At 37.7% G+C, this 17,930-nt stretch overlaps 1 protein-coding gene across 1 annotated transcript; it reads left to right on the forward strand.

Moving 5' to 3' along the window:
• The first annotated feature begins 11,450 nt into the window (after positions 1 to 11,450).
• Positions 11,451 to 12,404, forward strand: LOC112865505 (olfactory receptor 51H1). Its single transcript, XM_025928607.1, has one exon. It carries the CDS (start codon positions 11,451 to 11,453, stop codon positions 12,402 to 12,404), a length of 954 nt encoding a protein of 317 aa, XP_025784392.1.
• Positions 12,405 to 17,930: the final 5,526 nt, after the last annotated feature.

Consider the following 17,930-nt stretch of genomic DNA (forward strand, 5'->3'; position numbering starts at 1 on the left):
TTTGTATTTGGGATTTTTCTTGTTTCTTGATATAGGCCTGGATTCCAATGTATTTTCCTCTCAGGACTGCCTTTGCTGCATCCCAAAGCGTTTGGATTGTTGTATTTTCATTTTCGTTTGTTTCCATATATTTTTTAATTTCTTCTTTAATTGCCTGGTTGACCCATTCATTCCTTAGTAGGGTGTTCTTTAACCTCCATGCTTTTGGAGGTTTTCCAGACGTTTTCCTCTGGTTGATTTCAAGCTTCATAGCATTGTGGTCTGAAAGTGTGCATGGTATGATCTCAATTCTTGTATACTGATGAAGGGCTGTTTTGTGACCCAGTATGTGATCTATCTTGTAGAATGTTCCATGTGCACTCGAGAAGAAAGTATATTCTGTTGCTTTGGGATGCAGAGTTCTAAATAGATCTGTCAAGTCCATCTGATCCAATGTCTCATTCAGGGCCCTTGTTTCTTTATTGACCATGTGTCTAGATGATCTATCCATTTCTGTAAGTGGGGTATTAAAGTCCCCTGCAATTACCACATTCTTGTCAATAAGGTTGCTTATGTTTGTGATGAATTGTTTTATATATTTGGGGGCTCCCGTATTTGGTGCATAGACATTTATAATTGTTAGTTCTTCTTGATGGATACACCCTGTAATTATTATATAATGCCCTTCTTCATCTCTTGTTACAGCCTTTAATTTAAAGTCTAGTTTGTCTGATATAAGTATGGCTACTCCAGCTTTCTTTTGACTTCCAGTAGCATGATAAATAGTTCTCCATCCCCTCACTTTCAATCTGAAGGTGTCCTCAGGTCTAAAATGAGTCTCTTGTAGACAGCAAATAGATGGGTCTTGTTTTTTTACCCATTTTGATACCCTATGTCTTTGATTGGAGCATTTAGTCCTTTTACATTCAGTGTTATTATAGAAAGATATGGGTTTAGAGTCATTGTGATGTCCGTAGGTTTCATGCTTCTAGCCATGTCTCTGGTACTTTGTCTCACAGGATCCCCCTTAGGATCTCTTGTAGGGCTGTCTTAGTGGTGATGAATTCCTTCAGTTTTTGTTTGTTTGGGAAGACCTTTATCTCTCCTTCTATTATAAATGACAGATTTTCTCAATAGAGGATTCTCGGCTGCATATTTTTTCTGTTCATCACATTGAAGATTTCCTTCCATTCCTTTCTGGCCTGCCAAGTTTCAGTAGAGAGATCCATCACTAGTGTTATTGGTCTCCCTTTATATGTTAGAGCACATTTATCCCCAGCTGCTTTCAGAATTTTCTCTTTATCCTTGTATTTTGCCAGTTTCACTATGATATGTTGTGCAGAAGGTCGATTCAAGTTACATCTGAAGGGAGTTCTCTGTGCCTCTTGGATTTCAATGCCTTTTTCCTTCCCCAGATCAGGGAAGTTCTCAGCTATTATTTTTTCAAGTACACCTTCAGCACCTTTCCCTCTCTCTTCCTCCTCTGGAATACCAATTATGTGTAGATTATTTCTCTTTAGTGCATCACTTAGTTCTCTAATTTTCCCCTCATACTCCTGGATTTTTTATCTCTTTTTCTCAGCTTCTTCTTTTTCCATAATTTTATCTTCTAGTTCACCTGTTCTCTCCTCTGCCTCTTCAATCCGAGCTGTGGTCGTCTCCATTTTATTTTGAAGCTCATTAATAGCATTTTTTAGCTCCTCCTGGCTGTTCCTTAGTCCCTTGACCTCTGTAGCAATAGATTATCTGCTGTCCTTTATACTGTTTTCAAGCCCAGCGATTAATTTTATGACTATTATTCTAAATTTCTTTCTGTTATATTGTTTAAATCCTTTTTGATCAGTTCGTTAACTGTTGTTATTTCCTGGAGATTTTTTTGAGGGGAATTCTTCCATTTTGTCATTTTGGATAGTCCCTGGAGTGGTGCAGAACTGCAGGGCACTTCCCCTGTGCTGTCTTAAATAACTTGCATTGGTGGGCAGGCCGCAGTGAGACCTGATGTCTGCCCCCAGCCCACTGCTCGGGCCACAGTCAGACTGGTGTGTACCTTCTCTTCCCCTCGCTTAGGGGTGGGATTCACTGTGGGGTGGCATGACCTGTCTGGGCTACTTGCACACTGCCAGGCTTGTGGTGCTGGGGATCTGGCATATTAGCGGGGGTGGATCAGCAAGGTGCACGGGGGCAGGAGGGGCAGGCTCAGTTCGCTTTTCCTTCAGTGATCCACTTTGGGAGAGGCTCTGCGGCACCGGGAGGGAGTCAGACCCGCTGCCAGAGGGATGGATCTGCAGAAGCACAGCATTGGGTGTTTGCACGGTACAATCCAGTTCCCTGACAGGAACTGGTTCCCTTTGGGACTTTGGCTGGGGGATTGGCAAGGGAGCTGGCGCTGGTGAGCACCTTTGTTTCTCGCCAAGCTGAGGTCTGTCGTCCACAGCTCAACAACTCTCCCTCCCGTTGTCCTCCAGCCCTCCTGCTCTCCGAGCAGAGCTGTTAACTTATAACCTTCCAGATGTTAAGTCCTGCTCGAGCTGCCCCTCTGCCCATGGGCCCTCCTGCCAGTCCGTGTAGTGTGCACAGCCTCTCCGCCCTTCCTACTCTCTTCCATGGACCTCTTGTCTATGTTTGGCTCCAGAGACTCCGTTCTGCTAGTCTTCTGGTGATTTTCTGGGTTATTTAGGCAGATGCGGGTGGAATTTAAGTGATCAGCAGGACACGGTGAGCCTAGCGTCCTCCTACGCCGCCATCTTCTGACACATTATTTTTAATTTAACTCAATTTAAAATATTTTATAATTGTGCTTTTTATTTCTTCTTTGTCCCATGGTTTATTTAGAAGTGTGTGGTTTAATTTCCATAACTTGGGATAAGGTACAGATATCTTTCTTTCTTTTTTTTAATTTCTAATCTGATTCTATTGTGGCCAAAAAATATTCTACATATGACTTTAATGATTCTAAATTTATTTTGACTTGTTTTATGGCCTTGTATATGGTCTCTCCTTGAGAATGTTGTATGTGTTTTTGAAGGCTTAGTGTTATGCCACTGTTAAGTGGAGTATATAGATATATGTAAATAGGGATATATAGATATATAGATATGCCAACTTTCCATAACAGATCAATACATAGATAGATAGATGATAGATAGATAGATAGATAGATAGATAGATACATAAGTTATGGCAAGTTAGTTGATAATGTCTTTTAAATCTTTTATGTCTTTACTGATTTTCTGTCTAGTTGTTCTATCCATTACTGATACAGAATTATTAAAATCCCCAACTATAATTGTTGAATACCCTATTTTTATTTTCAATTCTCTCATTTTTTAAATTCATATATATTTGTGGCTAGGTTTTAGGTGCACAGACATTTATAATTACTGTAAGTTCAGCATGTGTTCACACCTTTAAATCTCTCTCTTTGCCTCTAGTAATATTTCTTGTATTAAGGTCTATTTTGTCTGGTAGTATAAATGTTCCAGGTTTGTTATGAATATGGTTTTCATGGTGAAACTTTTTCCATCCTTTACTTCCAACTTATTTTTATCTTTGACTCTAAGTTATGCTGCTATGGGTAGCACATACTTGGATTTTTCTTTTTTATCTGTCTGTTAATCTCTGTTTTTTGACTGGAGTTTATAGTTGATTCAAATTTAATGTAACTATTAATTTGGTTGGATTTACATACGTATTGTTGATATTTTTTATACGTTCCAGCCTTTTTTGGTTCCTCCTTTCCTCCTTTGTTGTGTTCTTTCATGTTAAAAATTTTTATTGTGCTGTTTTAATGTTTGACTGCTTTTTTTCTTTCAGAACTTTTAATATGCCATTTCACTTCTTTTCAGCCTCCATTTTTTTTTTCTACTGATAAAAAGTCAGGAATTATTTCAACGTTTTTTTACTCTTTAACTTGATTAGTCATTTTCTTTTTGCTATTATCAGTCTTGGGCTATGGGCAATTTGGTTATGATGTTTCTATGTGTTAATATCTTTGCATTTATCACAGTTAAGATTGAGCTTCTTGGACATGTGTACTATTTGTTGTTGTTGCTAAATATATAAATTTTTTAACATGATATCTCCAGTTATTGATTCTGCTACTTTGCTTTCTTCTTCTGGACCTACCAATATACATATGTTGACATGCTGATGTTGCCCCACAAATATTTGAGACTCTGTTCATTTTTATTCAATATTTTTCTCTATATTATTTGAACTTGAGACTTTTCTATTTGTCTTCAAGTTCACAGATTCTTCCTTCTCTTTTCTCAAATCTGCTGAGTCCATGAAGTTATTGTTTAAAATTTCAGTTTATTATAATTTTTTAATTCTTTATTTCTGTCTTATAGTTTCAATTTCTCTATGGACTTTCCCTATTCATTCAATCACTACCATTACATTTCCTTTAACTACTTGAACATAATTTTCTTTAATTATTTGAATGCATGATTCTTTGAATTATTTGTCTGCTAAAACCAGTATATGTGTGCTTTAAGAGTCAGATTATATTGATTGCTTTTTTCTTAATTATGGTTCATGCTTTCCTGTTTCTTTTAAAGTCTCAGATTGTTTTCTTTAAGACCTCAGGATCTTAGGGGCGCCTGGGTGGCGCAGTCGGTTAAGCGTCCGACTTCAGCCAGGTCACGATCTCGCGGTGCGTGAGTTCGAGCCCCGCGTCAGGCTCTGGGCTGATGGCTCAGAGCCTGGAGCCTGTTTCCGATTCTGTGTCTCCCTCTCTCTCTGCCCCTCCCCCGTTCATGCTCTGTCTCTCTCTGTCCCAAAAATAAATAAACGTTGAAAAAAAAATTAAAAAAAAAAAAAGACCTCAGGATCTTAAAAATTATAGCATAGACATCTCACATTTGTAATTGTTTTTCAAAGGGTTGCTATGTTTATGTTATTTTATCTTTTTGTTCATTTTTAGTAACTTGTGTGAATTTAAACTGTGACATCTATATTCCCATAATAAATCTTTTCTGCGAAGTGCAGCCACTGTTGTGTCTTCTCATATTATTTTTATTTTTATTTCATTTTTTAGCCTGTCTTCTTAGGAGTTGCTCATGTGTCTGCACATCTTGGTGACACACCAATAAACCTTAAGCCAAAAACACTTTGCTGATTGATCTGCATATTATTTGGGAAGCATACTTAATATTCAACTAGTTTTCAAATACCTCTTTGCTTTGACTTTCTAGCAGGTTCTCTTGGGTTTCCCCAACATGGTTGTAGTTTCTCAGAAAGCCAGGGGTGCATACAAAGCTTATTTAATACTTCCATGACTCTTATTTCCAGATTCTCCCTGTTAAATTTCTTTCTGGTGCCCTACTTACAAACTCAAATGACCAAAATTGTGTTTATTTTTTACTGATTTTGCCTAGTTTAGTTAACACAGCCTTTGTTGTTTTTTTCCTTCCAGTTCAAGTTGAGCCTGCACTCCAGCAGCACAGCTCTTCATTTTTTAAAAAGCCAACTAGAACCAGGTAAAACTACTTAAAAAAAAAAAAAAAGTCAGTGGTGAGAGAATGGTGTCCTTATCTGAAGCTGTAAAAGTTTTTCCAGTATAAATGAATGTTTCTAAATTTATTGCATGGCTTTAGTCAAATCCCAGATTCTGAAAATGTTTCTGTTGTTATATTTTTTTAAATAATTTATCCAGAGAGGAAGTGCCTCATATGTCATATGAAGTAGGCAGAAATTCCTCTTTTCCTGACAACATTTTTCCTGCTTTAGAGTGTTTTACATTAAAAGGAATAACAAACTGAGACTACTATTGGCTTAAACATCTTTTTCTGACAGAAAACATGACTTCATGTTTGATGCTCATACAGATAATCAAGAGGGTAAAGACATTATGGTAAGGAAGAGTGGTAAAACAAACAAGCAAACAAACAAACAAACAAACAAACAAAAAACTGCTGAACTGATGTTCCTGGGTAAACACAGGAAAGGATTTAGTGCAAAGTTGAAAGAATTGTGTGTGTGTGTGTTTTTTTTTAAGGTTTATTCATTTTTGAGAGAGAGAGGGAGGGAGAGCGCATGGGAGAAACAGAGAGAGAGGGAGACAGAGAATCTGAAGCAGGCTCCATTGTTCTGTCAGTGTAAAGTCTGACATGGGGCTCAGACCCATAAACTGTGAGATCACAACCTGCGTGGAAGTCAGATGTGTAACCCACAGAGCCACCCAGGGGCCCCTGGAAGAATTGGTTTTAGAAAGGATTATGCATATTTCATCTAATTTACATAAGGTAACCAAGAAATCAGCATATATTTGAATCTCTTAGGTGAATAAATGTAATTTAGGGCACTGGATATTGTTTTCTGATTGTTTCATTTTTCTCAATGAAGTAGGAAGTGAAGTCAGCAACAAAGAATAAAGATTTGGGTAAGATGTAAGGGAATGGGAGAAGAGTCACTAAGTACAATTGTTTGAAAGCACAGAGTGTGTGAGCTATTTGGTAATGAGTCAACATGGTTGTACGATTTCTTCTAGCACTTTGGGCTGTACAAATACAGATGGAAAGGTGAGGGAATAGCTAGGCTTAACCAGGAGAAGTGTTATAATATAGGACAAGGAAATGTTGAATGAAAAGGAGGTCTAATGACTTTCTCTAGGATAAAACAGATGAAAAATTAAAACTGGTTTCAAGTAAAATTAAAACTGGTATATCATACTTCACAGACTACTCTTTCTGCTAAACTGTGCCATTTTGTGTCTGGAGAAGCAGATCCTTGATAAAATAGAGCTCCAGACAATAGGAAATTGATTGTTAGGATAATCTGGGAGTCTTCCTGGAAGAGGTTAGGCTACAGGTAGCATTGGTTTCTGTAGCTATATGACTGAGGCAAGTCATGATATCCTCAGAATAGTCCAAACCACCAGCTGAAAGCCTCAGACAGTTTGTATCAAATACTTTGTGTGTGTGTGTATTGCTGTCTCTAACAGTACTTCAAAGAGACTGGGGAGCATTAAACACTCTCATAAACTTGAAACTCCTTAAGGGCAAAGACTTTGTCTTTTAACTCATTACCCTTAATGATTTGGGGTACTTAAAGACAGTTGAAAAAGAATAAAAACTCATCTATAGAAATTACACACACACACACACACACACACACACACACACACACATCCCTCACATGTAGGATTATATAAAACTATAAATATACAAATAATCATAGATTCCTAAACATAATCACAAACTCTTTGTAAAAATATACAGACACACTTATTATAAAGCACTAGTTGAATAGGTGGTCTTCTATAGGTTATAATACACACTGGAAAAGAAATGAGTTTAGAAATTTAAAACACATAGACTTCTACAATACATTCTCTAATGTGCCAATAAAAAGCATCATCATAAGAATTATTTATATCTGGCTTTTGTTTTCTGCTTTTATAATGTAACTATGCTTCTGAAGGAAAATAATGAGATGAGAAGGAGCATAAAGAGGTTGTGGATAGGGCCTGTGGACACTTGAAGGACTGACAACACAAGGGCACATACTGATGGAACAATGAATGAGCTATTTCTGTAACTTTAAGAATTACCTCACTGGAGGGGCGCCTGGGTGGCGCAGTCGGTTAATCGTCCGACTTCAGCCAGGTCACTATCTCGCGGTCTGTGAGTTCGAGCCCCGCGTCGGGCTCTGGGCTGATGGCTCAGAGCCTGGAGCCTGTTTCCGATTCTGTGTCTCCCTCTCTCTCTGCCCCTCCCCCGTTCATGCTCTGTCTCTCTCTGTCCCAAAAATAAATAAACGTTGAAAAAAAAAATTAAAAAAAAAAAAGAATTACCTCACTGATGAAAAAAATTACAGAAAAAATAATTAAAAGAAATGAAAGAAATTATATATGATAGGTTGAACTAATAGCCCAGGAAATCAGAGACCGCAACAAATTCGGAAAACTTTGTTCTTGGTGTTCCTGATGGAGAGTCCAACCAAACCTTCTCTCCAATCCAAAACAACAGTAAATCCCAGCTCTATTTCAGGGTAAATCACAACACTATGTCATCACTGAGACTGAGACTGGTTTTGGAGTCAGAGACCTGGACCAACATTTGGCTGGAATCCTAGAACTTATTTAGTGATTCAACATGAGACAAATCTTTATATATATGTGTGTGTGTGTATGTGTGTGTGTGTGTGTGTGTGTGTATGTATATACATATATATGTATTATTACATATATACTATATATGTATATATAATATATATGTATTATTACATATATATTATATATACATATATATGTATGTGTACATATATGTATACATATATATATCATAAGTGCACATATGTGTGTAAGGGAGAAGTGGATCCTTCTTCAAACTTGGCTGACAGAGTGAAAATAAAATGAAGAAAAATTTAAATTTTTTTGGCAAAACAAAGGACAGTTTGACAGATGGGTTTGGACTCCTTAGGGGAATCATGATGGAATAGCCTAGAGGCTAACAACACTCCTCTGGGATGTTTACAGAGGAGTTGTGAAATTGTTATAGAGTCGTGATGGCTCCAAACACCACCAGAGGTTTGAGAAGTCTTCATAAGTGTCCTGTTTGCTAATCTCAGGAAAGGAAAGAAGCCAAATCAATTCTGAACTGGAGCATAGAGATTGATACAGGTAATAAATTAATCTTAAAATAGTTTTTACATGTCCTCTACATAGTGAGTGCTGTGTGGAATTATTTACGTACATTATTTCACTAAATCCTCATAGAAATTCTAGCAAGGGAAATGATAAGAGCAGATGACAAGAGTCTAGACAAGAAAAGATGGAAGAAAATATGTGTATGTGTGGGTATTAAGGACTATATGTACTATAGGGGAGAGCCTAGTTCATGGGGAAGAATGAAATAAAGACTGGATGGAAGAGTATATGAATTGAACTGCGAGGTAGAAAAAGAGGGGGCTGAACATTTAGAGAGAATGTAAAAGGGAAAGAATAGAGATAGGAATGAGGGGGAAATAAGATGAGGTAAAACACATTTGGATAAAGAAAAAACAGTCAAAAGCATTAGAAACAAGAATCTGTGAAAACAAGAATCACCATTTCCATAGAACAACAGTGCTTCCATAGGTCCTGGGGATTTCAAGAATATCAAAGATTTTTCAAGTCTTTCCACGTAAAGCATCCAGCAGGAATGAGCCAACTGATTCTTCCCAAATGAAAGCCATCAGAATTGCTTGCATCAGCAGGCCCAAATAAGTGAAGGACTCTCACTTACCATGTAAAGTATAAAAAGCCCTTCTTCAGGGAGCAGCCAAAGGGTTAGACAGACACCACAAAGTGTTTTGTTTAAATTTGAGCATAGTGATTTATTGGGAGAGGTAAATCCCAACTATGTGTTATGTGTTGTAGATTCTGAATCCAGATTCTGTTTGCAACACATAACACAACCTTTGTAAGTGGACTACACTGTCTCTTGATGATTCCTCTGTGTCTAAGAGATCAGATTCTGCAAAGTAACTTCTTCATAGTGCTGTCTCCAAAACAGTAATTCCTCAACTCACAGCAGAAGAACAGGAAACAGATGGAGTAGAGAAGCCTACCTGACTGGTCACCTTGTTGGCTCTTGAGATTTTTCTTTCTCCTTTCCCATATCAGGCACCTAGGTGAGAATAAAGACACTATGATATCTTACAAAGTCTCCTCATTTAAGTTTTTTTATCTGTTCCATTTTAGAAAAAGAGATGCTTTTCTTGGTTAATGATTCCCAACCTACATATAGAAGATCAGGGAGGAGTTTGAGGATTTGTAAGACTTCTGAAAAAAATAATGACATTCAATCATTCACATTAATTAATTTATTATTTAATTCCTTCATTTCACACATTTGGAAACACTAATATATGCTTAACATGTGTTTTATTAAGTGATGAACATATAAATATTCCTTCCTTTAGGAAGTTTAACTTCTAGCAGGAGAGAGGGACATGAAACAAATAATCATACAATATTTAACTGTACTCATTTATGATAAGGACATGCCCAGAATATGAAAACAGCATACTAAGAAATCTTAACCACTATGAGCATTTGGAAAAGGCTGACTTGGGATGGATATATAGGCTTTGACTCGGCAAAGAAGAGTTGTATGGGAGGTAGAGAGAGGCATAAAGAACAGGGAAGAACATATGTGGAAATCCTGTATCAGGAAGTATCTCACTTGGATCCAGGAACTGAAACACTGAAAATTTGGCTGGATTAAAGAGACCAAAGGGGAGAGAAATAATGTAAGTTGGTGTGGGAGCAGATGATAGGCATAGGAGCTGAATCCTGCTGTATCTGGAGGGCTAAGATAAAGATTTGAGGGGTGCCTGAGTAGCTTAGTTGGTTGAGTGTCCAACTTCGGCTCAGGTCATCGTGGTTTGGGCCCACATCTGGCTCTGTGTTGACAGCTCAGAGCCTGGAGCCTGCCTCACATGCTGTGTCTCCCTCTATCAGCCCCTCCTCTGCTCTCTATCTCTCTCTCTGTGTCTCTCTCTGCCTGTCTCTCTCTCTCTCTTTCAAAAATAAGTACACGTAAAAAATTTTTTTAAGATAAATATTTGAGACTCCGTTCTAGGTACAATAGAAGCCCTTAAAGGAGCTTTTGCTGGTGATGAATAAAATCATATCCCAAATCCAAAAAGTTTATTCAGACTTCAGAATGAAGAATTGTTGGCAGAGGCACTAGTAGATGGAGGATGGTCTGTTGGGAAGTCTGGGAGAAATGGGTTATCTTATTTATTGACTGTACAAAAGACAGAAAAGGAATACTTATTTCATATGTTCTGAAGCAAGTGTGAAGTTGGTTAAATGTTGGTTTGATGAAAGAAGAAGTTTTAAGAATGACCCCAAGTTTCTGGTATGTTAGGAGATTCTCAAAATAAAAATTTTGTAACTGGCAACTCTCATATCCTATGTGTGGTTGTTTCTCAGGCACCTTTATTCCCGGTTGGTTTAAAATGAGATTATGGAAAATTATAAATTGTTAAAATTTGTGAAGGTTAAATATTAATTTTAACAGTTTTATCCACTAATGCTTCTATTTACAAATGTAGGCCATCATAAATACAGTGAAGTAAATGCCTAAACATGTGGAAGAACACACACACATATATGTATGTATGAGACTGTATGTGTTTGTGTGAATGTGGGTTTGTGATGGCAGTGGAGCTGTGGGTAGGTGTTTGTGTGGTAGTGGTGTTGTGACTTTATAGTGGGTTTTTTTATTATTATTATTTAGCAAAATGCTCTACACTATCAAGCCCTTGGGTGCTGCTGCTTCATTTCATGTGATTGTCTAGGAAGCAAAAGGACATAGTGATACAAAAACCTCCTAGATGCTGTTTTTAACATAACTGCCCCCTCTATTGTTCTTCTTCTCTATTTATAAAGCCATTTACCTGTCTTCTATGAAAATATATTTTCAATTTAGGAGCTGCAAGCTAAGTGGGAGAGTCCAGCCTCCCCCAACAGTGATACCATGACAATGAATTCAACTGCATCACATGCCAACCACCACAGTTTCATTTTGACAGGTATCCCTGGGATGTCAAATAAAAACCCATGGATGGCCTTTCCCTTGGGATTTCTCTACACACTAACTCTCCTGGGAAATGGAACCATCTTAGCTGTCATCAAGGTAGATGAGAGTCTCCATGAGCCTATGTACTACTTCCTCTCTATCTTGGCTGTCACCGATGTTAGTCTCTCCATGTCCACCTCACCCTCCATGCTCAACATCTTCTGGTTTAATGCCCCTGAGATTCCCTTTGATGCATGCATTACACAGATGTTTTTCATCCACGGATTTGGAGTGGTAGAATCAGGAGTATTAGTGTCCATGGCCTTTGACCGTTTTGTGGCCATCCGAGACCCATTACGCTATGCTTCCATCCTCACCCATGACATCATTGGAAAGATCGGAATAGCTGTCCTCATCTGGGCAGTCTGTGTGGTTTTGCCTGTGCCATTCCTTATAAAGCGGCTACCTTTTTGCCGTTCCAACGTCTTGTCTCATTCATACTGTCTCCACCAAGATGCAATGCGGCTAGCCTGTGCCAGCACCCGCATCAACAGTCTCTATGGCCTCATCATAGTCATCTTCACATTGGGGCTGGATGCCCTCATCATTCTCTTTTCTTACATGCTCATCCTGAAGACTGTGCTGGGCATTGCTTCCAGAACTGAAAGGGTCAAAGCCCTCAACACCTGCCTTTCTCACATCTGTGCTGTGCTCCTCTTCTATGTTCCTCTCATTGGTGTCACCATGATCCACAGATTTGGGAAGCATCTATCACCAGTAGTACACACACTCATGGCCAATATCTATCTGTTACTCCCCCCTGTACTAAACCCCATTGTCTATAGTGTGAAGACTAAGCAGATACGAAGGCGGATCTTACACATGTTCCAGGGGAGAAAAAACAGGGCCTAGGGAAGTGGAGTCAAGTATAAGGTGTGGCCATTTCAGCAGTTCCAATGCAGTCAGATTATGCACATCTAGTGAAATTCAAGGGTGGGCAAGGATCGTGGGTGACGAAATAACATGGGTCATTCTTGTCCTGTATGCACTCCATTTTCAAATCTGGTGTCACATACAAAATCTAATTTAATTAACATCATAATTGTTCTTCTTTGAAACTGGGAGATGAGCATCAGTAATGGTATAAATTATTACCTGTGTATCTAGATAGCACTTATGAGCATTTACTCATATAAGATGAAGTAGCATTCTTTCTTTAATCATCAATTAAATAATGATTACATAAAGAAGAATTCTAGAAGCACAACAGCACTACTGAAGGGTTGGACCTCTGAGATATTGTTTTGTTTGTTTTGTTTTTCTTAACAAAAGAGCAAAGAAAACTGTCACAGAATCAAATAGCATTTATGTTTTGGTATTTATTGAGTGAAGAGTACCTATGATCAAATTAAAACAGACACATCTGTGGTTACTTGATTTACACCTTTTTTTAAAAGTTTATTTATTTATTTATTTTGAGAGAGAAAGAGAGCATGTGCACATGCATGAGCAGGGGAGGGGCAGAGAGAGAGGAAGAGGGACAATCCCAAGAAGGCTCTGCGCTTCTTGAGCAGAGTCTGATGCAGGGCTGGAATTCACAAACAGTGAGATCACGACCTGAGCCAAAACCAAGAGTTGGCCGCTTAACCGATTGAGCCACCTAGGTGCCCCTACACCTTTTCTTTTAGGGAATATCACTTCTTTACAAAGTTATAATAGTCTTAGTTTTCTGCCACATGCTTAGTAGAATAATAGACGTTCTACCTTTACTCTTTTGACACAGTATGAGTGAAGACTACTTTACTGTGTACTCGATGATCCAACTAAAATTACTCCTGGGCTTTTTATGAGGACAAGTGAAAACTTTCAGCACTGGGAAGAAGTTTAAGAAAGCAGTGAACACATGTGTGAGGATGAGTATGTCAAATGCAATGTGCCTTTGCATTGATGCTAATACCTGTTTTAAGTATTTTATTAATCATTACACAATGAAATTGCTAGGATAATTATTTGTTCATTCAATAAATATGCATTTAGCCCTAATGAAATGCCATTCATAATGCTAGACCATGGAGATATATTCACCAATTTGCTGCTCAATCCCTGGCATATTTCTCTGCAAGGAAATACATATACCATTACAAGCCAAGTAGGTTATTACATTACAACATCACATTTAATTTATTAATACTAATAAATAATGCTATCTGTCTTTATATATCTTAATTAATATCCTCCCAACAATCTTTCAGATTTGGTGTGAGCAATATTTGACACCTGGGAGAAATAAGATTTAGAGCAGTTAAGGAACTTGCTTGTTAAACAGTTTCTAAGTGTCAGAATGAGATTAAAATTTAGATGTAAATTTTAAAGCCTATGAATTGAGACTTGATCCATATCTTGGGGTTTCCTAGGCTGGCAGCAAATTCCATGGGGAGGAAGCAAACCTAAGACACAGACGCATGGTAGATAAACTAGGAATCAATATTGTCAAAACCTTAAGAAGAAGTTCAACTGCGAGGATGAAAGTTAATAGTGGCAGTTACTTGAAATGGTTGGTGGCTGCAGAAATATCGATGCTATCTAAATGGAAAACATGAGTCCCAGAAAGGACACATTAAAATCAGTTGGCCTACAAAGAGAAAAAATAGAACTTTATTTGTATTTAAGTTTATCTCAGCCTTCAAAAATGTTTATTTTTCTTAATGTGTTACCATATACAATTTTTGAATAAATGAATATAAAATATAAACATATTGGGGAGTGCCCTTTTTTTCCTATATAGATACATAACTAAAATCTTGAAAACTACCACTCTAGACTAAGGATAAAAGACAACCACCAGGGGATATCTTCACAGTGCTCACATACTGTAGTGACAGAGGAAATGAGCTGAAAGTGCCCTTTGCACACCATTATTCTCTGATTCTCTGGTGGGGCCATGAGGTAGCAAGATCAAAAGTCTAAATTCTTTAGCAGCAATCTATACACATACTCCACATCTTTACTGTGCAGTCCCTCCTGTGGCTTCTGCAGTCTGGCTTTTGTCTCCATTAATATATGATAGCTATGTTTTGCATGGCTCAGATCTCTATGTAATTAACAAACCAAGTATTTTCCTCTCAATCCTCCTTCAGCTTAATTTATTTGGGCAAATTACAAATATTTGCAGTCCCCTTTTCTTTGCTGATTTCATGGCGCTCTATTACATCTACTTCTTCTACCTTCTTTTGTCACCTGCCTTTACTTCTTCCTTTCCCACAGGATGTGGGTATTTCTCAAAGTTTCCCCCTTGTCACTCTGCTACCTCAGTAACTCTCTTCTGCCAAAATGCCATTCATGGTAATGGCTTTAAAATATAGCCCAATGGCTATAGGTAATGGTGCCTCAGTGGCTCAGTTGTTTAAGCGTCCGACTTCAGCTCAGATCATGATCTCATGGTCTGTGAGTTAGAGCCCTATGTCAGGCTCCATGCTGCCTGCTTTGGATTCTGTGTCTCTCTTTCTATGCCCCTTTCCTGCTCGCTCTCTCTCTCTCTCTCAAAAATAAATACACATTAAAATATAGCCCAATGGATCTCTCCCCTTCTTTTCTCCTTCATGGTCTAATTTTTCATTTGTAATTGCCCTTGCATTATCTCTCTGTGGAATTTTTTATATACTTCAATTACCACACAAGCTTTATTTAACCCTTGCTCTTCCCTACAGTAATCACTTTCTAGTTCTTTCTTTAAAGGTATAAACATGCTTCATTTATACAACATTCAAAAACATACTGAAACATATTCAGAAACTCAGTCCTTGATTCTTTGATTTGCCTGTGTCATCCACACCCATGGTAATCAGTATTGTTTGGTCCTCTTGCAAATGTAAGATACATTTTTTTTTTTTTGGTCAGAATTATGGAATGGAATGAGGAGAGAACCTCTCTAAGTAGGAAGACAACAGCACAGGAATAATATGTCAAACTACATGTTTAACTATGTCTTAAAATAAGATGTTTAGGAAAATTTAATTTGATACATGACTAAATTTACTACTTGTTAAGGAAGGATTTATCAGATGGAGTATGTCTGTTGAAAACAATTTGGGGAAAACAGATTTATATATCCTAGATTTGGGAATGTTCACATGAAAACCTAGGCTGCTAGATTCATCTCCTGGTTTATTTCATAGAGTGGCCAATTTGTCACAGCCACAAAGTGCCACATGTTCATCAGTCATCACCTGTTAATACTTAGGGCACAATTCAAGTCTACCTTCAGACATGAACCATTAAACAGAAATAGCATGCTATAAATTTAAAAATCAAATGAAAATTAAATTAGCCTATGACTGGTAACCATACATACAAAACAACAAGATTATATCCTCAAAACAACAAAACAAATAAAAGCCATGTTGTATATGGCCACGTTGACAGAAACACAAAGACTTAAGTTCCTCTGGCGTGCACACATTCTGAAAACAACTTGTTTAATTCTCAGTGTGGGAACAAAACTTTTCCTTCTCATATACTTACACTTCAGGACAGCTGCACCTGGCTGGGAAGGAGGAAGTGAGCGGGAAGCTAAGTTTCATGAGAGGACCACATGAAGACAGAGAACAGAAAAATAGACTATTAGCAGCCTCCATGAGAAGACAGAGAAAAATGCTCAAAGAGTATTTCATGAAGTATTGTTATGCCTTTTGCTCTGCAAACTCCCTTCATCACTTTTTTTAAAGAAACCTACAATAAACACCTACATTACTTTCCAAAAATGTGAATTAGAGATCTAGCTCACTGTAACAACAGTGTGGAGACTGGGCCACAGAGGTCCCTGATATGGAAAGATAATAGAACATAATCTCTCACCCAGATCTATTCTCTTCAAGATTTCCTTTTCTCATTAAAAAAAATTAGAATTTCTAAACAATCTTAAAATACAATAGATAAGCAACTCCTCCACACTCAGCACAGAGCCCAACACAGGGCTTGATCCCACAATCCTGGGATCAAGACCTGAGTGGAAATCAAGAATCAGTTTCTCAACTGACTGAGCCACCCAGGATCCTCCACCCCCCCCCTTTTAATTCAGTTCATCTCAGCCCATCCTCTCCCTGCCCCTCTATATGGACCTGCACTTAACTCCCCTCATCACACCAGAAACCACAATCATGCCCTATGGCTCAAACTGCACCCCGTTTGTCTTCCTGGGAAACCCCACACCCCAGCTACTCAGACCAGGAAAAAAAGTGGCATCCACACAATTTTATTGTACTGTATAGAAAATTGTGTGCTTTGGTGTCACTGCAGTCAAACTGCTGTAAAAAATTTCAAACTTGTCACTTCCTGTATTTGCCTCATCACATATAGTTAATAGTCTATAACACTCTCCCTCAGAGAGATGCCATAATTGCCGAATTAAATAACATGTAAAAGGCTCTGGCACTGTGTCTTTTGCTTAGTGGATAGTCTACAAATACAAGTTCTCTTATTCTCTTAGATTTGATATTCTTGAACATTCCTTATAGTCGCATAGAATCTCATAGTTTACAAATAATTGTACTCATATGATTAAACTTACTTTCATAACAACACTAGATGCCAAGGTAAGAAAATAAGGAGTGTCACACGTGGAAAAGCAAAACCTCACTCTTAATCTTTTGATCTCAAGTTATGCAACATAGTTGGCCCCTGATCAACTGTATACATTTATATTCTTTTTTTTTTCTTAGTTTATTTACTCATTTTGAGAGAGAGAGTGTGTGTATGTGTGAGAAGGGAAGAGACAGAGAGAGAGGGAGGGAGAGAATCCCAAGCATTCTCCACACTGCCAGAACAGAGCCCAATGCAGAGCTTGACCCCATGAACCATGAGCTCATGATGTGAGCTGAGATCAACAGACATTTAACCGACTGAGCCACCCAGGCACCCCTACATGTATAACCTTAATCCTAAAATTTGATCATTTTTCTGATTCATATTTTATTTTAATAATGTATTATCCCCAGGTGTTCTCTTATTATTTAATGAGTATAGTTCATTTCTCCCCTTTTAAACTAATGGAGACCTTTCTTAATTCTTGAGTTAGAATGTGAAATTGATTTGGCAAGCTTCAATTTAAATGGCATTAAACTCATGACTTATTTGTGTTCAAAACAGTTATTTAAAAACTGAATTAATAATATGCCCTACCTTTAGCTATTACATGCCAACTCATAAATACAGACAGGGCTATAGGACAGTACATTGAATAGTTCCTAAAGATGTCACTCTTTCTATACTAGGCAAAGAACAATTTGGCACAGGAAAAGGAAAGTATACTTTGAGTGCAGGGAAATCCCTCTTTGCTCAATTCAAATCACACAGAAAACATGAAAAATATAAACCTTTATTTCTCATAGTCATAATTGAGCCTTTACAGAATAGATTCTTCCTCTTTCAAACTGGTTGACC

Source organism: Puma concolor, chromosome D1, assembly GCF_028749965.1.
Source record: "Puma concolor isolate L17-30 chromosome D1, mPumCon1.1.hap2, whole genome shotgun sequence".
NCBI classification, from domain to species: Eukaryota; Metazoa; Chordata; class Mammalia; order Carnivora; family Felidae; genus Puma; species Puma concolor.

Excerpts from the sequence above, each read along its gene's own strand:
- LOC112865505 (XM_025928607.1), top strand. The coding sequence starts at position 11,451 with ATGACAATGAATTCAACTGCATCACATGCCAACCACCACAGTTTCATT.